At 53.7% G+C, this 24201-nt stretch overlaps 3 protein-coding genes across 9 annotated transcripts in view; all 3 read right to left on the bottom strand.

Annotated features, from left to right (window-relative positions):
* Positions 1-61: 61 nt before the first annotated feature.
* Positions 62-2508, bottom strand: TTC9B (tetratricopeptide repeat domain 9B; the record flags this gene model as incomplete). The annotated part of the gene is made up of 3 exons (XM_081275117.1): positions 1889-2508; positions 1109-1291; positions 62-171 (listed from the first exon to the last, which is right to left on the bottom strand). Exons 1-3 carry the CDS (start codon positions 2307-2309, stop codon positions 62-64), a joined length of 714 nt encoding a protein of 237 aa, XP_081131243.1. The 5' UTR covers positions 2310-2508.
* A 2988-nt stretch (positions 2509-5496) lies between these two features.
* Positions 5497-10689, bottom strand: CCNP (cyclin P). 2 transcript variants are annotated; one of them, XM_081275479.1, is made up of 8 exons: positions 10211-10689; positions 9168-9284; positions 8905-9084; positions 7274-7363; positions 7040-7195; positions 6337-6495; positions 6103-6254; positions 5497-5708 (listed from the first exon to the last, which is right to left on the bottom strand). In XM_081275479.1, the coding sequence occupies exons 2-8, from the start codon at positions 9171-9173 to the stop codon at positions 5543-5545; spliced, it is 909 nt and encodes a 302-aa protein (XP_081131605.1). In that variant the 5' UTR covers positions 9174-9284; positions 10211-10689; the 3' UTR covers positions 5497-5542. The 2 variants fall into 2 exon arrangements, with proteins under 2 accessions (XP_081131605.1, XP_081131604.1); XM_081275478.1 differs by having other exon boundaries at positions 9168-10689.
* Positions 10690-14012: 3323 nt separating this feature from the next.
* The window catches only part of AKT2 (AKT serine/threonine kinase 2), a 50032-nt gene continuing 39843 nt past the window's right edge, over positions 14013-24201 (bottom strand). For 5 of the 6 annotated variants that reach the window (XM_081275466.1, XM_081275465.1, XM_081275467.1 and 2 more), the window contains 10 exons: positions 22453-22606; positions 21900-22031; positions 21127-21192; positions 20078-20146; positions 19176-19298; positions 17714-17842; positions 17340-17554; positions 16783-16870; positions 16567-16669; positions 14013-15564 (listed from right to left, as the gene is read on the bottom strand). In XM_081275466.1, coding sequence (XP_081131592.1) covers positions 15485-15564; positions 16567-16669; positions 16783-16870; positions 17340-17554; positions 17714-17842; positions 19176-19298; positions 20078-20146; positions 21127-21192; positions 21900-22031; positions 22453-22606 — 1159 coding nt within the window. In that variant the 3' untranslated portion in view covers positions 14013-15484. The remainder of the gene's footprint in view (positions 15565-16566; positions 16670-16782; positions 16871-17339; positions 17555-17713; positions 17843-19175; positions 19299-20077; positions 20147-21126; positions 21193-21899; positions 22032-22452; positions 22607-24201) is intronic. The other variant, XM_081275470.1, reaches the window with a different exon arrangement.

The following is a 24201-nucleotide window of genomic DNA, read 5'->3' as shown; positions in this document are numbered from 1 at the left end:
CAGCAAATGCAAGAGTCTGGGAAGTTCCATGGTGAGGTGGGGGGTAGGCAGCCCCTCGCCCTCAGCCAACCACATCCCGGGCAGGGGCCCCAGCGCCACTGTCCTCCCGCTGGAGGCTGCAGCGGTTCATCTTCAGCTGGGTCAGCTGGATGTAACGAAGGACGTTGGTGTCTGCAGGGGAGGTTGCAGGGCATTATCTGGCTGTCCCCTGGGTCAGCAGGTGACATCCATGCCACCTCAGCTTGTACCCATTGTCCCCCATTTCCAGGGGCTCCCCAACATCCCATATTGCCAGAGCCGTTACCCAGAAGCCCAGCTGCAACCAGCAGCCAGGAACATTTCACACCTCCCTGCTCACGCAGCTGCTGCACCCTCTGCCAGGAATGCCTCTTCAGAGGCTCCTGCCACACTTCCACCCATCCCCAGTGACATCTGCGAGGAGTCTGCTCTCCAAACCACTTAACAGGGAAGTTAATCTTGCTTCTGCTCCAGCTCTGCACCAGGCACCCCCGGTCAGCCCTCTTCTCTCCTGACTCTTGATACAAAATCAAGTGTCTGTATGCTCGTGGGGACATGCATACACCTGGCCATTACCTCCAGAACGCTAGGGAACAAGCCTGGAGTTCTGCCACCCCTCAGCCCTGTCCCTCCACACACTAGTTTCCTGGCACCACCTGCACTGGGTGGATAAGTAGGTGAATGAGCGAATGGTTAGTGAACAAGTGAAGGATAAGTGTATTTGGGGTGGGAAAGTATGGAGACAGGATATCTGTGTGGATAGGGAAGTGGCTGAGTAGGTGAACGGGAGGTATCAGGATAGCTCAGTGACAGACTAGATGAGGAGTGACCAAGTAGATGGCAAAGGAATGGTGGGGGAGCGGATGTTTGGTGGAGGGTGGGTGAATGGATGGACGGAGTGAGTGGGTGGGCGCAAGGAGTAGGTGGATGGGGAGACAATGTCCAGTGGGGGGTGCAGCACTCCTTCCGGGCAGCTCTGGAACGGGGGGGGGGGGGACTCTGTTTTGCCCTGATTATCCCGACCGGTTCCCTCTAAGCCCTTTCCCAGCCGGGGGCCCAGCCATCACCTCTTTCCCGCCCTGCCCCTCACCTGTGGGCTCCCGACTGCGGGCCTCCTGAAGGTATCTCAGCGCACGTGCGTAGTCGCCCAGGTGGTAGAAGGCAATGCCGGCGCGGTAGGTGGCCTTGAAGTTGCCCTGCTGCTTCTCCAGCACCTTGAGGCAGTACTCACGCACGCGCTCATAGTTCACCAGCTCCGACTGCAGAAGGCAAGCTGCAGGGGCGCCGGGCGTGTACTCTTAAGTCTAGTGGCAAATCTAGAACCCACGTGACTTCGAGGAGTCTGGTCTCCCACCTACAGGGAACCTGGGTCCTACCCCATCGCCCAAGGGGGCTAAGGCCACCAGGAGGCGCCAATCTGCTGTCCCATCAGAATAGGCTCAATCTGCGCCGCCGCTAGAGGGCGCGAAAGACAGATATGCTCCGGTGATTAGCAAGGTTTCGGTAGACAAGAGTGTTAAGGGTCGCCGCAGAGGCGGGGGACTAGGCATAGAATGGCTAACCCTTCTCATCTTAGGGTCACTATTGGCCGGGGGCAGAAGGAATGACAGGGTAAGTGGGATTCTGAAGACCCAGATCAAAGCCCATTTCCTGCATCTCAGCTCCCTCCATTCAGAGACCAGAGCTTTGATCATCTGCCCTCAACTCCTTGCCTTGATCAAGTTTCTGAGGTCTCTCTCAACAGACCATGCATGGCTGTGGCCCCTTCAGCCTCCAGCCCCCGCCCGCGGTCCCCAAGACCTCCTGATGGTCCCTCACTTCCCGCTTCTCTCACACATGCCCCTCTGCGTGTCCCCCGATGGCCCCGTACCCGTGAGAGAGTCATAACATTCCACCTCCGTGTTCTCCACCAGGCGCCGCTGCTCCTCGCTGAGGCGGGCGGGCCCGGGGCTGGTGGCGGGCCCGGGGGCGGGGGCGGGCAGGCCTCCAGGGCGGGCCCCCTGCGCCGCCTTCAGCTGCAGCAGAGCCCGGTGGTACTTGCCGATGGCTTCCCGGAACTTCTTCTCTCGATAGCAACGCTGGCCCTCCGCCTTGAATGCCACGGCGGCCCGCAGGCTGCTGTCGAGCGCCGCAGCCAGCGCCCCCGACGGCTCTGGGGCAGGACCCGGTCGAGCCGAGCCATGGCGGGGGCCTGGGCCAGGGCCCGGCGGGGAGAGGGCGGGAGGCGGGCGCGGCGGAGGCTCCGGGGCAGCGCTGAGCATCAGCACCGGGGACAGCGCGCCGCGCTGCATTGTGGGAAACTCCTGCGGCCGCCGCTGCAGCTACCGCATCGCCCCCCGCCGGGCCGGTCCCCACCCTTTCTCCGCCCCCGCACCTCCGGCTGCCGTTTCCGGCTGCCCCCTATGGGTCTAGAGAAGCCCCTCAAGACTTTCCCTTCCTATCTTCAAACCAGCCCCAGTCATTCTCCTCTCCCTTATTCAACACTTCTCTCACCCGCCCGCCCTCTGTCTGCTCTCCTCCCCCGTGTCCAAAGCTCCCGAAGATTTTCAGCAGGAAAAGATGGGCCCAAGGGGAGGACCTGAAGATATCAACCTCGCAAAAAGCTGGTTTTCAGCCCACTAAACATTTGGTGTATTGGATATAAACACGGAATAGGGATTCAAGCTGTCTACATCAAATTCCCTTTATTTTCTCGCTAGTTGTATCTCACTTAAATTACCTGGAACTCGGAATCCAGTCACGTGGGTTAATAATATCCACCTTGGAATTCATTCACTTATTTATGCAACAAACAACTATTCACTTTATCTTCTCTGTGCCTGGCTCTGTTCTGGATGATTCTGGGATGCACTAAAGCCCGAGGATTTCAGACCTTACCCTCACCAGGCCCCCCAGGCCAGAAGAGAGGCAGACCTGTGACCAACAGTGACAGCCCACAATGGACTAGCTAGAAAGCGCAAGGAAAGGGTTCAGGACTGAGATGGTGGAGGCATAACAGACGGCGAGGGCTCAGAGGAGGCACCTGCCCTTGGCAGAGGTGGCGAGTGAGGGCTTCCTGGAGGAGGGGATAACTCTATAACCGAGAGAGATCGGCCTCTTGTGCTCAGCGAGCTCACCTTCTGTGAGAAAGCAGACACGTCCCCGAGAAGTCCCCGAGAGAGCGGCACACTAATGAAAGAATATGCAGGGAAGGAGATGTGGGAGGTTCCCAAAAGCAAAACGGGATGAAGGGGATGATTGCCCTGCAGCCCTCCTTAGCCCCCCCACTCAGCTGTGTGACCTCTGCCAAGTTCTCGGATCTTCCACTTTGACTTCCTTCTGTGACACGAGAATGACAAGTGAGTTTACCTTAGGTGAGGACTGAATTCTATCATGCAGGCAAAGCACTCAGCACAGGGCCTTGGTACAGTCATGGGTGATTTCTTACCATTTTATCCTCAGGTATTTAGCCACAAATACCTGACTTGGCCTCAGCATTGGTATGTACTTGTTTTTTAAATTTTTACTGAATTATGGTTGCACATAATGGCAGGATTTGTTTTACATATTTGTACATAATGGAACAATAATTTGGCCATAGCTTTCCCCAGCATTTCCCCTTTCCCTCCCCCTGTACTGATCTCCCTTCCATTTTCATGAGACTCCCCTCCCACTGCCACACCTTTTCTTTCCTTTCCCCTCTAGCTTCCAAATAGGAGAGAAAATGTGGCCCTTGACTTTCTGAGTTTGGCTTATTTCACTAACAAGGTTCTCAAGTTCCATTCATTTTCCTGCAAATGATAATTTCATTTTTATGACTAAAACTCCATTATGTATGTGTGGATGTATATGTGATACATGTATAGATGTATAAACATACATAGACGTACATATGCATATATATCACATTTTCTTCTCCCAGTCATTCATTGATGACACCTAGGATGGTCCCACAGTTTGACTATTGTGAATTGTGCTGCTATAAACATAAAATGCAAATGTCATTAGACTATGCTGATAAATACTGAGGAGTGGTATGGATGGGTCATATGATGGCTTTATGTCTAGTCTTTTGAGGAACCTCCATACCAATTTCCATAGAAGTTGTACTAATTGACAATCCCACCAACAGTGTAAAAGTGTTCCTTTTTCTTCATATTCTAACATTAACATTTATATCTAGTTGTCGAATTAGTAGTGAATGATTTTATGTATCTCTACTGTCCCCACTGCCACCTTAGGGGCACATCCTCTCCCTGGCAGAGTTCCAAAATTCCACAGCTGGCCCCACCCAATAGCCAAAACCTGAAATCAATACCTCCCATCCCAATGGCTGCAGCTGACTCTGTTATTGTAATTTTTGTAAATTTCTTTTACTGAGTAAGTCCCTCCCCCATTCCTGGGGTCCAACTTGAACTCCCCAGGCATAGAAATATCTTCCTCTCTGCACCTCCAAACCCACAAGTGTGAATCTCAAACATCACACTAACCTTTCTGCACCTCAGGGGTGTATGTGGGTGTGTACTTTTTTTTAATGGAAAACATGGAAATCCATTGATTTGTAACTAATGTTTTCTGACCTATTAACTAGCTAGGTGCTAGGGCACAGTGGTAAATGGGGGTGGTTGTACCTCACTCCCAGTCATACTAGGATACAATGCAAACACTTTTTCTTCTATTGTCCCCCTTGCCCTAAAGCTTTGCATACATATTAACTCACATACCACACCACTGTGAGGTTGCTGCTGTAGATACTGACATGTGGCACTTTCGGGGTTAAGTAAATCAAACTCCATTTATTGATTTCTCTCAAGGACTCTAACCAACTGATGACCTTCACAGGCCAGTATAGGTGATGTGTTGGGCTTGTACAGCCATTAAAAAGGACTAAATGATGCCAGGAATGGTGACTACCATAAGTATAATTGCAGCTGCTCAGGAGGCTGAGGCAGAAGGATTGTAAGTTCAAAGTCAGCCCCAGCAATTTAGTGAGGTCCTTAGCAACTTAGCGAGACCCTATCTATCTCAAAAAAATAAAAAGGGCTGGGGATGTCTCTCAGTGGATAAGAGCTCTTAAGTTCAATCCCCAGTGCAAAATAGAGAAAAATAAATTAGAGTTTGTTGAGAACATAAGGCAGAGATGTTTATGGAATTGCAGATTTTGAGATTCACTTGAGTGAAATCTGAGAAGCTGGCACCATGAAGGTAGACTTCTTCAGGACTGGGGCGGGCATCTCGGTTTTGCAGTTCCTGTGTTCCCAGCCCTGAGGCCCCCAGTTTTCCTAGCTGAGGCTCCGGGGAAGTCCTCCAGTGCCCCCTGGCGGAGGAGTTGAGAATTTGCATTTTCTCTCTCCTCAACTAAGGACTGGGTAAGAATATCCAATCAGAGGGAGGAGAGGCTAGGGAAGCGACCAATCAAAAGCGAGAAGGGGACAGAATTGGATCAAGTAGGACCGAGAGCGCTCAGAATAAAAGACACTTTTATTAAAGTGGGGACGAACACACAGTGAGAGTTTGCGTTTGTTTTCTGGGTGGGTCGTGGCGCTCAAGGAGGCCCAGGCTGGGGGCGCCGGAGCAGGAGGGCTGCGGCGAGGCTGGTGCCCTGGCGCTGGGGCCGCGCGTACTTGAGGAAGACCGCGGCGCGGCCAGGTGCCGGGCCCCGCAGAGAGGCGCGGACCATGCACCGCTCGAGGGGGTCCAGCTCCGCGGAGCTGCAGTGGAGAGATGGGGAGACTGAGGCAGGGAAGGGGCGGGGAGAGCCTATCCCTAGGCCAAAGGCTCGAAGCTGAAAAGATGTTTGACACGGGCCTCGAGGTCGTGATGGGGGCACCGAATGCGGCCAGAGGGAACTCAGAGATCCCATCTCCCCCAGAGGCAGGCCGAAGGGCCCCCCAGCCTGCACACACCCCTATCCTCTCACATCCCCAGAGAAAGGCAGACCCTTCGGGGCGGAAGACATGACATCCTCTCCCCCACCCAGAGACATCGAGTCTAAGTTGCTCCCCGTCCCAAATTGTCTCATCCTGACATGGGAAAGACGGCGACCCAGAAGGGAGGCTATCTGAAGCAACGGAGACCTACCACCGCCCTCTGCCAAGGCCACACCTGTAAAGCATTGGCTTGGGCCTGGAGCCCGCTCCGTCGAGCATGCGATGCGCCAGGTTCAGCGCCGCAGCTGCGCGACGACCAGGCTCCCATCCCGCAGCCTCAGCCTCCAGTAAGGACAGCTCCAGGAAATAGGTGGCCAGCAGCATCACCTGCCAGAGAGGCTGGGTGAACCTCAGGCTCTGGCTGGCCACGCTGCTCCCTCGCACAGGCCACGCCCTTACCCATGCGCACCTGGGGGCCACTCCCGGCCAGCGCGGTGAGCAGCTCCAGGCACAGCAAGGGCCCGGGATAGTGCAGTCGGAAATCCAAGCGGCTCAGGATGCGGCGCTCTGCGCGCAGCAGCTCCGCCCTCGAGAAGGAACCGGCACTCAGAAGGCAGAGGGAGGCAGGCTGAGGATTGCGGGGAAAGATGTGAGGTAGCCTTGGACTCCCAGCCCTGGAGCACCTGGGGTCACTTCAGTCCAAGTTTCAGACCTCAGTTTCCTGGTCTGTAAAACGGGGCCATTGACTTGTGTCTGAAAGTCGTGGATATCACGGGCATCAGAGTTATAATGACCGGGTTCAATGCACCATTTATCCACTATGTGACATGGGACATTCATTTACGCTTTCCATTTCTTCTTCACCCTTAAAACAGAGATGATACTCCCTACTTCATGACACAGCTTTGAGTTTATGCATGTTAACACTCGAGAGGGACTATGACTACTGTATTCAAGATGGAATCCAAGTTTCGGCTGTTTAAATTCCGGGCAAGTGTTCCCTTATGGTCCGTTTCCTCCTCCTGTTAAAGGGACACATTAGCAGCCCCGTGCCTCATACAGGCAGATTCGTTAGGATTCCAAGAGTACACGAAGAGTGTGGCGCACAGTGGGCATTTAATCAGTGACTACAGCAAAGGCTCCACCCTCCCAAGCCCCAGCCCCGCGAATACCTCGGGAAGCACGCACTCTTCCATCTTGCACGCCAGGAACAGGCAGGCCATGCCCAGCAGCTGCAGGCGGTGTAGGCGCACTCTGCCGGCGCGCAGGTAGGAATCGAGCAGGTGCACCGCCAGGTAAAGTGTGTCCCCTGCCAGGCACAAGTACTCCTGGGGAGGGGCACAGGTAACCATCAGGGTCTCAGGTAGTGATAGGGAACCAGCCTCGCCCCCTCTCCACTTACGTACGTGCACCTGGACCAGCCAGTCCACCACTAGCGCACGCATCTCTGGAGTCACGGGGCGGGGCAGGGGGCTCCGGGGCAGCGTGTGGCACACCTGGGGATGGGCAAGACAGGCCTCATTCTCCACACCTGGGCCTCTGTCGCTCTTGAGCTCCAGCCCGGGGTGCAATAACCTCCTCCTGCAAAGTTGGGTGTAGCAGGAGTGCCACACCGTAACCTGCCTCAGCTGCACCTCTTCCATGACCCCATCTGGAATCCTGGACTTCACTGTAGATACCTCCCTATCCACCTGTCCACTGTGGAGCCCCCATGGCCACACAGCTTCCTGGGCATCTTCCCCTGTCTGGGTTTTCAAATTCCATTCTTGGCCACCAATCCTCAAATCCATCCCCCTCAGAGCACCCAGAAGGGTTCATCCAAAGACAGATCTGACCAAGGAACCTCAGACCCTTAGGAGAAAATCCTAATTCCTGTCAGACTCTCAGACCCTGCCCCCAACCGATGTCACCTCTTCCCTCACAACCAACATTTCGGCTACACCAGCCTTCTCTTGTTTCAGACTACATCAAGCTTATTCCTACCCCAGGGCCTTGGTGCTTACCTTGCCTCTGCCTGTAATTGTCTTTCCCTTACTCTTTGCATTACCTTCTCAGTCTTCAAGTCTCAGATAAAATTTCCCTTTCTCCATACTCCTCCCTCCATCCCACCCCTCATTATCTCATTACTCTTTTTTCCTTAGTATTTTCATTAAAGATAGCCATTGTTTCCCTGTGTGTGTTGTCTGCTGGCCCTGCTAGGCTGCCAGCACCACAAATGCCCTGAGCTACATACCCCCAGCTCTTTTTGAGACAGGGTCTGTTAGGTTGCCCAGGCTGGCTTTAAACTTGTGATCCTCCTGCCTCAGCCTCCGGAGTTTCTGGGATTATAGGCATGTGCCACCATGCCCAGCTCTTTGGCCCATTCATGAGGCTCGGTCTCTCTGGTCTGGTCAGCTCTCAAAGACTTCAACCCCTAATACCTTCCTACCGGAAATGTGGGTTCAACCTAAGAATTTGGGAACATAGCATTCAGCCTCCAGCAAAGGCTGAGCCCTGCTTTCCAATCACAGGTGCATCCCAGCTCCTGACAGAAAACCTGGGCCCTGGGGAGAGACTGGCGGGTGTTGGCTAAGCTCGCTCCAGCACCTCTTCAGGCAGTGGCATCTCGTGGAGACGGACGCCTGCCACGACCTGTGTGCTGGCCTTTGTGGCCTTCTGTAATTATCAAGTATATTTGCTAGCTGTCTCCCCAGAACGAGGACAGACTGTGGCTCATCGCCGCAGCTCCGGTGCCTAGGACATGCTCAAAAGCGCGATAATAAAGGGTTAAGTGTTTGTTAAGCGAACTCAGGAGGCACAAATAGGGTAGCCACGGGCTTTCGAAGGAAGGGCTGCCAACAGCCAGGGACCGCGGGAAGGGGTTTCGGTAACTGTGCGAGGGGAAAAAAAGAACCGCCTAGAACTTGAGATCTGGGGTGGGGTGCAGGTTTGGACGCCCCGCGAAGCGGCGAGCGGAGAGCCCTCCAGGCCCAGCGCCATCCAACCCGAACCCCGGCTGCGCGCCAGGAGTGGGACGGCGCCGGCGTCGCCCGCTCACCATGACTTCAGCGAAGATGTCCCCAGCGTACTCGCGTTCCCCCTCCAGCCCCAGCGAGCTCAAGGCCTCCTCCAGCCCCGGCGGCGCGCACAGCCTCTCGGGGCGTCCCGGGGAGACACTGGTGTCCCCGTCCGGGACAGGGGCGCTCGGAAGCTCTGAATCGAGGGAGGCATTAGGACCCTGAAAGGAAGAGGGGCTGGCGTCAGTCCCTGGAGAGAGGCCCACGCGGGAGCTGGGCCCTGTCCGCGGTCCCTGCCCCTCACCAGCATCCTAGGGCCGAGGTAGCGCGCCAAGCCGAGCCGGCGCTTTCAGCTGGAGGGCGGGACCCGCGCCGGGCGCTTTAAATTGGTCCGGGCGCATGCGCAGTGGGCTCCCTTCACCTGGGCAGGTGCAAATGCAAAGACAAGGGTGGGTAGGCAGGCTCTGCCTCCTCCAGAGGCCTAAGGTCAGGGGCTAGTGACAAATGCTCATCCTGCTGCCCAGAAGCCGCCGCCCTGCGCCTCGTTTTCCTTAACCATAACACAGGGATTGCAGGCAACAGGGCTGTCCTACGGATTTCCTAGGACTGTGCAGGGATCAGCACGGAGCCTGCTACCTGCTACCGGAAAAGCTGAAGGCTTGGGAGTGTCAAGGAACCGCTCTGTGCGATTCAGTGATTGAATCACCTGTGGGTCCTGCCTTGCAGCTGCTCTCCCTGGGTCCATGCCCCACACTTTGTGCCCAACATGCAGCCAGAGGGATCCTGTGCACACCTAATGCAAATCACACCCTCCGTCTGTTCAGAGCTTCACCAGGGCTCCCTTCTCCCTCAAGTTGAAGGCCCAGCTCACCTATGTCTTCTGCTTCCATCCCCCACAGAAGCCTCTGAGCTCATCTGTTCATCCCCCTCACTCAGTCCCCCCAGCCACCCACACTGGCCTCAGCCTCTTCCTCATACCTGAGGCCTTTGCGCTGAGTGGTCCCTCTGCCAGAAATGCTTTTCCCTCAGACTGTTTCCCTCCCAAACTTCCTTTAAGGTATTTATTTAGATGTCACCTTCTCCATGAAAAGTGCCAGTCCAAGCACTTCCCATCCCATATTCTCTGCACTTATTCTCTCCTTAACACTTATTGCTTTCTAACCAATCAATGTTTGTGAGCCCCATGATGGCAGGGCTTCTTGTCTACCATTCTCTTATTGCTGTATCCCCAGTACCCAAAACAGTGCCTGGCACATAGTGCCCAATAAACATTTGTTGAATGAATGAGTGAACAGGCTAGATAGTGGCCCAGCATGCCTTTCTGAGGTGGGAAAATGGAGCTGAAACCTGAAGGAGGAGAAAGATCCAGAATGTAAAGAGAGGGCAGAATATTCCAAGAGGTGGGACCAGCATGAGCAAAGGCCCTGAGGCAGGAAACAGCTTGCTAGTTTCAGGCACCACGTCAACAACACTGGGGAAAGTGAACAGGAGAGAGAATTGGATATTGGATCAGTGGCTTCCAGTCACACAGTGAAACCCGTTTGCCCATTGTTACATGTGTCACCTCATTTCCTTCTTTTCCCCCACCTCCACTTGAGAAACCCTGGCCTCTTTATGACCCCCAGATGGTGAAGAGACTCGAGAGATACTACCCTAACCAAGAGATCAGAGTCATCCCCAGTTAAGGGACAAACTGTCATCCTGTGCCTCATCATAGTGTGCTCTCAGGAAGGCATGTCACTTCTGGAAATTCTGTCCCAAATAGTTGGAATTTAACCCTGGGGAAACGTCAGGCAATAAGCTCTGATTGAGAACAGTCTGCAGTATACTTACCCTGTGAGCTTCCAACCTGACGATGCAGCGCGGGAACCTGGTGGATGCATTAGCCAGGGCTTTTTATAACTATGAGGACATTACACGTGACTATTGGTAAAATTTGATTAAGGTCTGTTGACAAGAACGTTGTGGCAACATTAACTTTTTGTCCTTGATAATTGGACCCTGGCTATGTGAGAAAATACCCTTGTTTCATTACAGATACCTAAATATGAACAGCAGGAAGAGAGAAGGCCAAATAAATGTGATAAAGTGCTACACAATGCAGTTTTTGTCAATTAAGAAAGTACTACGAGAAACATGGGCGAAGGATGTATTTTGTTTTTCAGCCTTTTTTTTTTTTCCTTTTCAGTGCTGGGGATTGAACAGGGGGGCACTCTACCACTGAGCTACACCCCCAGCCCACCCCACTTTCTGAGACAGAGTCTCACTAATTTGCCCAGACTGACCTCAAATTTCCAACCCTCCCGTGTCAGAGATGATGGGATCACAAGCATGTGCCACTATGTCTGGCTATTTTATGCACCTACGTAAAATTTTTGAGACTTACAGAAAGCTGCAAATACAGTCCCCATCATCCCCACACCGTTTCCCCATTAACATCCTGGTGTGGCACATTTGTCACAGTTAACAAACTGATACTGATGTCATTCACTGAATCTATGCTTTATCCGGTCTTCCTGAGCTTTTCCCTCAACCTTTTTTTTTTTTTTTTCCTGTCCCAAGATCCCATCCTGGGAACTAGCCCAGTCAACACTTAGGCCCCTACTGGCTCTGCCACATTCTTAAGAATTTCTTCTAAATATCTTGACAATGTTAACAATTTTTTTTAGTTGTAGGTGGACATAACAATACAATCTCTTTATTTTTATGTTGTGCTGAGGATTGAACCCAGTGCCTCACACACATGCAAGGCAAGGGCTCTACCACTGAGTGACAGCTCCAGCCCTGGGTGACAGTTTTGAGGGCAGGTCAGCTATTTTGTTATGTCTCCCAACTGGGCTTTGCTTGATCAGCTTTATGTTGGTTCGACTGGAGTTTGTGTTTGGGGAAGCCCAGAGGCGGCCAAGCGTCACTCTAGTGACACTCTAGCACCAGAACACGATGGCTGAGGGCAACCTTGACCGCCTGGCAGGCAGAGTTTGTCCAGTCTTTTCTGAAAAATCACTTTCTTCCCGTCCTCTGTCCTGTGCCCTTGGAGTCTAGGGCTGGGGATATAGCTTGCCTTGCATGCACAAGGCCCTTGATTCCATCCCCAGTACCACAAACCAATCAAAACAAAACAAAAAACCAAAAAAACTAATTTTTTGACAGTCTAAGTTCCCCAGGCTGGTTTCTGACTTGGAATCTTCCTGCCAGAATTACAGGTGTGCACCACTGCATCTGGCCATGATCCCCTTTTGAAATCTATGTGACTCATATTAAAATCCAGGAACGCAGACCACAGATATTAAAACACAAATGCAGTTAAGATGTACAGTAAGCTTCATTGCAGCACGCTGGTAGCAAAAAAACAACAACAAAAAAAACCAAAACACAACCAACCAAAAAAACCTGAAAGCCAAGTAAATTCCTATCAAAAGGGGAGACAGGCCCACTTGGGATACATCTGCAAAGTGTCGGCAGGGATGTGCACCAGAAGTCCCTCCAAAGGTGGATGTGTGAGTTAAAGGAACCTCATTCTGGGCTGGGGATGTGGCTCAAGTGGTAGCGCGCTCGCCTGGAATGCGTGCGGCCCAGGTTCGATCCTCAGCACCACATACAAACAAAGATGTTGTGCCCACCGATAACTAAAAAATAAATATTAAAAATTCTCTCTTAAAAAAAAAGGAACCTCATTCTTACCCATCACCTGATATGCAATATGAATACACACCTTGGTAGGGGTAGGGGCAAGATGTGGCAGACATGCCCCAGGGGTGTGGTGGCAGCTGAAAGGAAAGGGCTGTGCCTTTTTATGTCCTTCTGTCCACTTGCAGAGAAGTGTATGCACTCAAGACTCCAGGACATGGGGTGATAGTCACTTTCTTCCTTATACTTTTGTTTTATTTATACAGACACGAAAAAACTTGTTTAAAATGGACAATGCAGAAGATGGATTAATCTACTTAAAATTTAATTTGCAAAATTTGAAACTCTTCATCCTCAAACTAAGAAGCACCAGTTATCTCAGGGTCACTCCAGTTATCTAAGGGTGTTTCAGCCAAGGGACACAGTTGACCAGCAGTGGTTCCTCTGGTGGATCAAGGATGTACCACCAGACCCAGAGGCAGACGGGATGCACCCACTGCAGGGCCAGCCACGGTGCCTGAAGAACTGCACTCACCTTACCAAGGGCTGCGACTAGAGTGAAAAGGAAAGGCTTTTCTTTATAAGTTCCCGATTATCTTAATGCCACAGTGACATACTTTTGTAATTAAAAAGGCAATAAGGTCCATATAAAGTCAGAAAACCCAAGGAAAGCCAGCTCTACCTCTGAGCCACATTCCCAGCTCTTATTTAAATTTTGAGACAGAGTCTTGCTAAGTTGCCCAGGCCTCCTGCTTCAGCCTTCTCAATCACTGGGATTACAGGAGTGCCCCACTGGTGAAGATTTGTAATCAGGACCAGACCTTCCCATAAGGCTCACTTAAAAATCACAAAGCTTCCCTGTGTGATGCCCTCCTCCCTGCAAAATCTGAAATGAATTCACCTGTGCCAGGCTTGGGAGAGGGAACAGTCCAGCCCAGCCTGTAAAGGCCAGTGACAAGCTGGGGACGGAGGGCAGGTCCAGCCCCCAGCCAGGATAAAAGGCTCCGGGAGTTGGAAAAGTGACTCTAGGAGCTGCAAGAGGCTGTAACCAGGTGCTCTGCTACTCCCAGCTGATGGCAACCGCAAATGCCATCAATGCAGATTCTGCTCTGGCATTTGGGGGCCTCAAGCTGCGTGATTTAATATAAATGAGCAAAGAAACTGTGGCAGCGTGTACCTCTCCAGGGCTCAATGACCACATGAAATGAGCCAGCCCCTCCCACTCAGTTCCAGGGCAGTGACACCACACACAGCTTGTTTAGAATCCCTCCCCTCTCGTGCCCTGCCCTTGAGTCCAGCCTCCTCTGGCTGGAGCAGTCTGTCTGCTCCACCCCAGCCTGCTCTGCAGCTTCACCCAGCATCCTCCCCTCTGGCTTGGGCTCCCATGTTCATTCCCACTGCCACCTGCTTGACAGGGACCTCAAACAGCAGTGGAGCAGGAGGTGGATGGTACCCAGGGGCTGGACTCCATAACCAAGCAAGGCTGGGGGTGGCAGCTGGCAAAGTGCAGGTGGGGCCCTGGTCTGAAATGAGTGTCTTTATTGCTTGTACCGTACAAACACAAGGGGTAAGAAGGGCCAGTGGGGACGGGGAGAGCTGTCAGATAAACATCATACACACACGAGAAGGGAAAGAGCCCCCGTACCCTCCCCACAATGCCTTTCTATGGACTGCCCAGTAGGGAGGATGGGGAGGTCGAACCACAAAAAACAAACTGCACACACCCAGAGACGCCGGGGGCAGGGGGAGCGAGGACATGGGTGGGGAAGCAAGTGGACCCCAGGTACCCGCTCCCCACACACGATGGAGCGCTGGGCAGGTGGGGCCCAAGCACACATACACCACGCACACTCGAGGGCCCAGACACACTGCCCTCTCACACACACAAACACAGCCATGCACACCTGCATCCCAGCAGCTCAGGGACGCCCACGGACACAGTCCACAGCACACACACGTGTGCTTACAGCACTGACACGTTCTCTCCATTACGTTCACCTTAAGGCTGCAGAATTTGGGGCCCTGGAGATGGGAAGGGGTGAGGTGGCCTGGGAGCCTCCCTTCTCAGAGGCCCTTAACCCCAGTATGTACCGAAGATGCCCTCCCCTGCCCCTTCTCTCCCCAAGTCCACGGGGCCCAATACTGTCTCGGTGAGATGTGTAACAGCCGAGGCTAGTGCCCTTCTGCCTCAGGCAGAAAGAAGTGGACAGTCCTGGCCCCTGTCCTCAAAAGGAGCCAAGGCCAGACCCAGGGTCCAGTGGGAGGTAAGGCCAGCTGGAAGGAAGCCCTGGTAAGGCACAGGGTTGGGGGGCAGGCAGGCTGGCCCCCCCATTGTTCCTTCTGCCTCACCCACAGAGTTAGCAGAACAACTTGGGGTGGGAAAGGGAAAGGAAGGGCCAGAAGGCAGTGACCCTCTCCTGGTTCCCCATGACACAGGGATCTGGCTCCATTCACAAGGAGCCCTAACCCCCGATCCCACGGGTCCCTGGACATTATTGCTTTTCGGACCCCAGTACGGGGGTGGCAGGTGGACCTCCTCTCGCCAGACCCCTGGGGCCTCGGCGACAGGCTGTGGAAGGTGGCACGGGTGCTGTCCGCTAGGCGGCCGTCCCACCAGAGGCAGCTTCATCCAGAAGCAGCAGTGTAGCCAGGCTGCCTGCGTGATGCCCAGCCAGAAATTCAGGCAGGACCCGGGGATCCATGCTTCACCCTCACTGGGGCCTGTTTTTGATTAAAAACCTGAATCCATCCTCCCAGCAGCCCATGCTGGGGTGGGAGGTGGACAGTCCCTCCACACAAAGGGGAGGTTAGAGGCCAAGGCTACGGGGACCACTGAGGTGAATTTGGGGGAGAACTGAAGAAGGAACTGGAAATGGGGGTGAGAGAGTGAGGGATGGGGACACAAACCAAAAAGGCAAAATAAAAAGTCTTTTTAAAAGCCACCCAGTTGGTGGATGGCGGCCATGCAGGTGTCCTGTGGTGGCAATGGGCTGCTCACTCCCGGATGCTGGCTGAGTAGGAGAACTGAGGGAAGTGCGTCCGCTGGTCCAGCTCCAGAGAACCCAGGCTGTCATCTGTGGGTCAGGAGGAAGCGTATTTGGGGTACTGGCCTGCAGAGGGCCAGATGCACCCACAGACTCCCTCAGGATACACCCAGAGGAAGGATTGCAATGGGGTCACAGAATGAGCCCAGCAGGGAGTTCCAGCAAGACTGGAAGGGATGGCTCAGAGGCACCTTCCTGACAGAGCCCCCGCAGCCATGTCCCTCCCCCAGGCCCTGGGTAGTCTTGTGTGGGGAAACTCCACAGGCCCATCACCCTGACCCTGTGTCCTCTCAAGTGTCCTCCTCCCATTCTCTACCCATGCCATCACCAAGGTCCAATCCAGACGCCTCAGGCCCAGTCCCCTGCCCTGGCTTGCTTCAATCTACCCTCCACGTGCAGCCAGGGGATTGCACAGAACCCTCCCATGGCTCCCACATGAAGGTTCTCACCCCGTGTTCCTGGGATGCTCCCACTCTGACCCCCATGCCTCCTGCCTCTTCCCTGAGCCCACGGCTACCCTGCCTGCAGCCTGTCCCTTTGACTGCAAAACTCTCTGCACTACTGGAACCAACATGCCACTCTTGCCAGAAAGCACAGGCCAGGTGAGGCACTTCCTCCATGAGACCCCAGTCCCTGGGCTTCTACACCAGGCTGACTGCTCTGGGCTGTCACAAAACCTAGACTGGGAGCTCTCCAACAGCAGGGCCCAGGGATGGCTGGGTCACTGCTGTGAGGCTTTGAAGTAAAAACACAAATAGCTTAAGAGTCAATGAACTAAAAAAAAAAAAAAAAAAAAACAGTCAATGAATTAATCCAGCCCAAAGACCCCAGCCACCTCCTGACCAGTGCTTTCCCCTGCAGCTCTGGACTGCGCTGTAACCAATGGCTCCTGGTGACCCTCACCAGACCAAAAAGAACCCAGCAGCAAAAGGCCTGCAAGCAGATGTTAGGGAAAACTGCCCAGAGGCAGACCCCACCTCTCCTCCACCCAGGCAGGCACTGTGATGGCCAACGGGGCCCCCAGACACTCACAGCGGTCCGGGGGTGTGATTGTGATGGACTGGGCGGTGAACTCGTCATCAAAGTACCTTGTGTCAACCTCAGATGTGACCTGAGGCTTGAAGGGTGGCAGGAGCTATGGAAGAGAATAGCCCAGACTCAGGGACCCTGAGGACAGGCCTTGACCTAGGTCACCCACAAATGGAACAGGCCCCCAGGAGTTGCTGGAGGCGCACAGGTGGCACTCACCTTCTTTTGCACCACATCCTGCCAGTTGATGCTGAGGAAGAACCTGTGCTCCATGACCTCCTTGGCATCGCTGGGCCCCCCACCGAGCCTGGGCAGAGACGGCCATCAGCACCCATCTCCCAGAGCAGCTGGGTCTGGGAGATGGGCTTCAATGCAAGCAGGCCAGAGCCTGCAGCGGGAAGTATCTGCACAGCCTTTCGCGATTCTGTCCCAGCCACAAACCACCACTTCACAGAGGGGGAAGCCAAGGCTCAGAAAGGGGTGCTTATGACCACCTGGTCTCACAGCCTGCCTCACCGAGTCCAGCAAGAGTGGGCGGGAGGGCTTGGCCACAAGACTGCCCAGTCCTCAAAATCCCCAAACCCCATGGAAGGGCAGGGAGGGCCAAGCATGGGCCCGGCCAAGGGGAAGCCCTTCAGGTGCTAGCTGTGTCTACCACAGGCTGCATGGGGGATGACATACTGCAGGCCCATAGCAAGTGCACCTGTAGACACTGCTCTCTCTAGGGCAGCGGCAGCAGGTAGCACTGGGATGGGCAGGCAGATGCCAGCCCTCACCTCTGCTTAGGGTCCTTTTTCAGCAGCCCAGCCAGCAGGGACTTGGCCTCGGGACCAAGCGTGCGTGGGAAGCGGATCTCCTCCATGAGGATGAGCTCAAAGAGGCGCTCATGGTCCTGGTTGTAGAAGGGCAGGCGGCCGCACATCATCTCGTACATGACCACGCCCAGCCCCCACCAGTCCACCGCCCGGCCGTAGTCATTGTCCTCCAGCACCTGGGGAGGGAGGGGCAATAAGCGGCCAAGCCACAGTCCAGGGCCAGGCAGGGGAGAGAGGAGTCAGTTTTGCCCTCAGCGTCTAAGCCAGGTAGGCACACAGGCCCGGGGGCCCTCCACCCTTGGCCTACGTGTTCCTGGGCCCCCAGCTCCAGACACCTCAGGTGCCAGGTACTCCGGGGTCCCACAGAAGGTTTTCATGGTGGCACCGTCACTGATGCCCTCTTTGCAGAGGCCAAAGTCGGTGATCTTGATGTGGCCATCTTTGTCCAGCATGAGGTTTTCCAGCTGCAGGAAAAGTCAGTAGATGAGGGGAACATCCTCCTGGATTCTGTCACCAGCCTTCCCCTCCAAGGGGCAACGGGCTGGGGTGGTAACTGTCCAGCCAGCAGCTCCTCAGCACCGACTCCTGGGGCCAGCATGAGCCCAGTGCATGGCCACACAGGCTGAGGCGCAGAGGGAGGCCAGGCCCAATGACTCCCTTCCTCTAGCCACACCAGGCAAGCTGAAGGAGCCAGGCCCTGCTCCAGCTGCTGCCTCCACTGTGGGCTGCAGTTACTTAAGATCCAATTGGAACTGAGGGCACTATCCTTCTTCTATTTTTTATTAAACTTTTTTTCTTTTAATTATGATGCACACACCACAAAAGAAACAGAAAACACAAATGAAAGAGGTAGTAGAACCTCTGTGCAAACTGTGAGGTCAAGAAATAACATCAGCAGCCCTCTGGAACCCTAATGTGCCCCTTCCCAGGTATTAACTATCTCCCACCCCAACCCCCACCCCCACAGTGAAAAGCAACTTTTTTTTTTAGGTACCAGAGATTGAGCCCAGGGGCACCTAACCACTGAAGTACATCCCCAGTCCTTTTTATATTTTATTTTGAGACAGGGTTTTGCTAAGTTACTTAGGACCTCATTAAATTGCTGGGGCTGGCCCTGAACTCATGATCCTCCATCTTGCCTTACTTAGCCTCTGAAGTTGCTGGGATTAGGCATGTGCTACTGTGCCCAGTGAGAAATCACTTTTTTAATTCCTTGCTTTTCTCTATAGTTTTGTTTTCTTTTGTGGAGCTGGATATGGAACTCGGGGCCTTGTGAATGCCTGCCACTGAAATACCTCAGCCCTTTCCTCACTGGTTTTGACATCTACGTGTACACCTGTGAGCAGTGCTGGACATGTCCCACCTACTCTGGCCTTTCCCCCGACTCCAGCCTATGAGCTGCATCAGCACCCCTGGGCAGCTGGGCTGCTCTCTCTGCTGCAATCCTGCCGTGGAGACACCACAGTGCACCGTGCCTGTTCCACAGCAGCAGGCATTCTGAGCTAGTGACAGTGCTGCTCTGAGTACACGCACACTTTCTGGGGTGAGCACGTGTCCCTGTTTCCGCAGTGCACACAGCAGGGCAGGTGGCGAGTGTTCAGCTTTGGTGGAGGCTGCTACTTTCTAGAGTTTGTACCAACTGACACCCTCACCTGAAGCCCTGGAGCCACACAGCGACTGGGAAAGGCCTTCACAGTGGAACCACCTGGGCCCACCTCCCTGTGTGAGTGCCATGCGCATGCCAGGAGCCAGCCTGGCCTGCTGCGGGCACACCCTCAATCCCAGCCACCTGCTCACCTTGATGTCACGGTACACCACGTCCCGTGAGTGCAAGTACTCGAGAGCTGAGACGATCTCTGCACCATAAAACCGGGCCCGCTCCTCTGTGAAGACACGCTCCCGGGATAAGTGGAAGAACAGCTGCAGGGGACAGGGGAAGGTTAGACCCCAGCCTCAGGAAGGAAGGATGGCTCAGCACCCAGCCCCATGACAGAGTGACACCTGCTCCCTGAACAGGAAGGACATCAAGAGGCACCAAGTGAGGGGTGGTGAAATAACAGCTCACACAAAGAGAAAAACCAAGCAAGGGATGAAAAATAAGGGGCAGTCAGCAGGTGCCCACAGAAAGATAAGGAACAGGTGAAGGAATCGGTGACAGCAGGGAGACAGGCATGTCACAAGCAAGTGACAGAACATGCTGAGCAAGACCAAGTCAGACAGATATGACCACATCCCGGTCAGTCACATGTGTGTCCAGAGGGTAAGAGGAGCAGCAGGGGACAAGAGCAAGCATGAGCCACTCAGTGACAGAGTGGCTGGATCAGTCTGCACAGGGAGGACATGGGGTCAGAGGGCTGGTGCATCTTTACCTCCCTAACAACATCCTTCCTCTCACTGTCGGCTGACCGCCCCACAACCTCTCCCCATCCCTCTGCACCTGGGTTTGGATTCTGCCCTGAAAACTCTCTCAACAGCTGTGTGAACTTGGGCAAGCCATTTAACCTCTCTTGAGTCTCAGTTCCCCACCTGCAAAATGGAGATGATGCCACCTGGCTCAAAGGAGCAGGGGTACGGGGTGAGGGCGGAACCCAGTGATAGGAAGCCTCCATCTGTCCCTTCCATCTCACCCAGATCCTTTCTGCCTGCCCCCATACTCTGGAAGGAGACCCCCACAAGCAAGGCCGGTCGCTGGGGCTCACCTCACCCCCGTTGGCATACTCCATGACGAAGCACAGGCGGTCGTGGGTCTGGAAGGCGTACTTCAGCGCCTGAGGGAGGAGGGTACAAGGGCCACTGGGGTCAGAGGGGGGAAGAGGGCTCTGCCTAGTCCAGGAGGAGAAAGCAGTTTATTCTACCTGTACACACCCGCCCTGGCCTGGGCTGCTGTCAGGCAGGTGAGTTCAAATCCCAGGCACCGCTGGGGGAGAAAGTGTGTTCTAGGCAAGCAGGACTTGTCTTCCTTCTTGTTTTAACAGTAAGTGTGTTAATAGCTCTCGCTCTCTCTCTCTCTCTCTCTCTCTCTCACACACACACACACACACACACACACACACACACACACGATGCACACTGGGGCTACGCACAGCAGTGACTTTAAAGCCAAGTCTAAAGACAGGGTGAACAAACTGTCAGCCAACCAACAGGTCCCAAGCTGTATGTAAGGAGCCCTCCAGGAGGTTCCTCAGGTCACCTTGGACACCTCTCTGCTCGAAACAATTCTGCAGTTCTGTCTTCCACACTGAGGCACCTCCTAAGATGACATGAACAACACTACGGCTTCACAGGCTACCTGCACAACTAAGCAAGAATCAGCACAGAAACCACCCTCCATCTAGTTCTCCTAACTGATGCCCAATGGCCTTGGTGGAGACTGCAGCCCTAAGACACCTCCCTCCCCCAAAGAGGGGTCCACTGGGCCAAGGCAACAGGCAACATAATGACCACACATCTGCTTCCATGATACCTCAAAACCAAAATCAAAATCAAAAGTCTTTCCATTTGGACCAGGCAGGTTGGTTCTGCCCATCCACAAAGACAGCTCTGTGCTCTCCCAGGGCTGTCCCACATCATGAACCGCCACCTCTGAGGAAAGTGCCACCCTGCAGCAGGGCCTTGATTCACACAATCTGGGGAGCACACTGATGCTGTGCTCTGTAGTGGGAGGTTTGGGACTCTCCATGAACTCTGCCCAAATGGGCTGGCCTAGAGCCCCACCACCCACTGCCATCTGAGAAGGGGGGTAACTCACAGTGAGGAAGGGGTGCCTGGTGTTCTGGAGGACCCGGCTCTCCGTGACGGTGTGAGCGACTTCATCCTGCAGACAGAGAGTGTGGGTGAGCAGTTGTGACCACACACACCCCAACCTGAGGCCTGGGGGAGCAGCACCTGAGTAAGACCAATTCCATTCTTTGCCATCAAAAAAAAAAAAAAAAAAAAAAAAGGACCCAGATATGGACAGTCAGCAGCTCTAAAAAAACTACAAGAAGAGTTGATTGATATTCTACAATAGGAGGGGCTAGGATCTTACAAAGGCTGGGCTCAACCCTCAGTCAGTCTCTCTCTCTCTCACACACACATTCTCACACGGGAAGCCGCTGCTCTGGACTGAGCTCCTGCACTAGGCTCTAGTAGAGTCACTCATACCAAATGTCACATGATCAAATGGAATGTTAAGAAAGCAGCTACATTCCAAAACAGACCATTATTCCTAAAAACGGGAGATTCCAGTCTACCTGAATCAACATGAAAAGAAAGTCCTCTCTGCTTTTAACCCCTACAAAAGGAAGTATGAGGTAATTTGATGTTACCGGGTCTACTTTTTTTTAATGGTGTTTCCTTGTTCCCTGACAACACTCACTGCTCTGCCGTTGCCCAGTGGGACTTCTCCCTCTATTTCACAGAACGGAGGTGGCCTCAGTTAGCAGATCACAAATAAAAGCCAGTAAGACCTCAAACTACGTGAGCTGTTATTTTGTCTCCTGACACCCCCAAGGAAGCCAGTGCACGGCCGCGAGGATCCACCTTGGCAATGATGACCTCCTTCCGCAGGATCTTCATGGCGTAGTAGCGGCCAGTAGCCTTCTCCCGCACAAGGATGACTTTGCCAAAAGTGCCCTTGCCGAGGAGTTTGAGATAGTCGAAGTCATTCATGGTCTGACGGGAGGGAAAAAGCAGGGGCAGTCAAGGACCTGGCAATCGGTCATGGAAGGAAATCCTTCAATAAGGAAAGGGGAAAGACACCACTGCAGGAGCAGGGAGGGAGCTCTGGGCAGCAGCTCTGTTCTGAAGGGGCTATGGCCAGGCACTCCCAGGCACAAGCTATGCGGGGCAGGCGTGGAGCTCCGAATGGGGCCGCCTGGTCTTTACAACCCCCCAGGACGAGTCTGTGGCAGCTCTGTCCATGGCTGCCCCTCACCCCAGGGCCAGAGCAGCCCTGTACCATCCATAACTTGGAACCACCCCATCTTGCACAGCATCTGTGAAGTCTCTCCAGAGACCCCTGCACATCTGCATGAAAACCAAGGGAGGCTGGGGTTGGTCAGCCCGCCCCAGGCCACCTGCCCCCAGCGCGTACCACTTTGGCCCTTGCTTTGCTGACAGCTACTTCCATCTCCTCGGCTGTGGAAGAGTCACTGGGGGAACCACACTTGTAGTCCATGGGGTCCTCGCCAGGGCCCCGCTGCTTGAGGCTGTTGGCGACCATTTGGATGGCCCGCATCCACTCCTCCCTGTGTGGGAACACACAAGTCTTGGACCGTGACTGGGAAAGCAGACGGCTACCTCCCAGCCCAGCCTCCAATGCGTGAGCAGATGGGCAAACCTCTTTGGGGGCTTTGGAGAGATCTATCTAAGACAGGCTGAGCTGACAGGATCTGACTGAAACTTCACAGACCTCTGATTGTGGCAGGTGGGAGAGTCAAGAGTGGAATAAAAGAGAGGTCACCCATCGCCCAGGAGTGGCCTGGCCTGAGGGTCCTGTGCAGACAGGCAGCACTGAAATGATCAAAGTGGGCTGACTACATTTGTTCACAGCCCCTTGAAAAGAAGCCACCAACTTGAACCCTGAATGAGGGAGCCCGTGCTCCTGAGCTGCTCAGAACACATGAGCAGCGCAGGTTTACACGTCACAACTGTTTTGTGAAGCAAAACCAAGAGTAAATTAAGCACTCAAGCACCAAAGCAGCTAAAGAGTTCACAGGGAGAGCTGCAGCAGAACTCCCTGGAGGGACTGGCTGCTGAGGTGGAGTGTGGGGGCTGCAAGGCAGGGACAGAAAGAGATGGAGGAGAAGTGGTCTCAGCAGAAAGGACCTGGTTTGAAAACAATAAATTGGCTTTGTCACTCATGATTTAGTTGTTGGGAGCAAATTTTCTTTTGATACTTGCAAAATGTTCTTTGTCTAATTAGTGGAAATGACCACAGACCAAAAAGAAAAAAATATTAGGCTGAATGACACTCCATTGTTCACATCCCCCCATTTCTGACTCACCACACAGCAATTTCTAGTGGTTCAACCTAACATATTTTGAACCCCCATGTATTACGCTTATGTCTAGAAATCAGCCACGTGACCAGCGGGAAATAGAAAATGTTCACTAAGAATGAGACAATTCAGAGAGTAAGCAGGCAGCCTCCCAAATTCTGAAAACTGAAAGAAGCCACAGTGTGTGCAGCCAGTGCTGACAGAAAGCCACCAAGAACCAAGAGCGGCCGAGTTCTTCATGCACACACATCCTCTAGCTGCCCTCCACCAGCCTCTGTCCCACGGCATCAAGCAGGGCCACTTCCATACCTATCAGCCCAGCAATGCATTTCCCACATTTTGACACTGCTGGAACACAGAAGTGTCTTACAGTGGCAGCCTCTCTCCACTAAATTGGGCACTGCTATTTTTTGGTGTTATGAACACTCAGAGAGCACTCACTGTTATTCACCACCCTCTCCTCCTGTCTTTCAAAGGAGGAAACTGAGGCACAGATTAAAAAATCAAAAGTAAGAAAAACATGGCAGCTGCTCCAAGCCTGGCCGCTGGACTCCCACTGGACTTGAGGCCCTCCCCAGGGCCAATGGGCAAGACAGTTCTTGCCCAGATCTGTGGCTTGCTGAAGCAAGCTGGAACTGAGCTCAGAGATGCCCGTTAGCGCACAGGAGGCTCTTCCTCCTTAAACTGGCTTCACTCCCCTGAGACCATGCTTTGTAAGATGAAGGTGAGTATCCACCATATCATGTTTTGAAACAGATACACAAACATCAAGTGTTGGCACATGGCCCCTTCCCACCCAAGAAAAGTCTGGGGTCCCCATAACCCATATATGTCAACCCCAT

Source organism: Spermophilus citellus, assembly GCF_964194105.1.
Source record: "Spermophilus citellus genome assembly, chromosome: 18".
Lineage (NCBI taxonomy): Eukaryota > Metazoa > Chordata > Mammalia > Rodentia > Sciuridae > Spermophilus > Spermophilus citellus.
The sequence above is the reverse complement of the archived record's forward strand: the minus strand, read 5'-3'. Positions and strand labels throughout refer to the sequence as shown.

Bases quoted from the DNA above. Each gene is read 5' to 3' on its own strand.
- CCNP (XM_081275478.1), bottom strand. The intron at 7,364-8,904 runs GTGAGCGGGCGA...GCCCATCCCCAG, and splicing joins ACATCTTCGCTGAAGTCATG to GTGTGCCACACGCTGCCCCG. The intron at 5,709-6,102 runs GTGTGGCCTTGG...TCTCCACTGCAG, and splicing joins CCCAAGCCAATGCTTTACAG to CTCCGCGGAGCTGGACCCCC.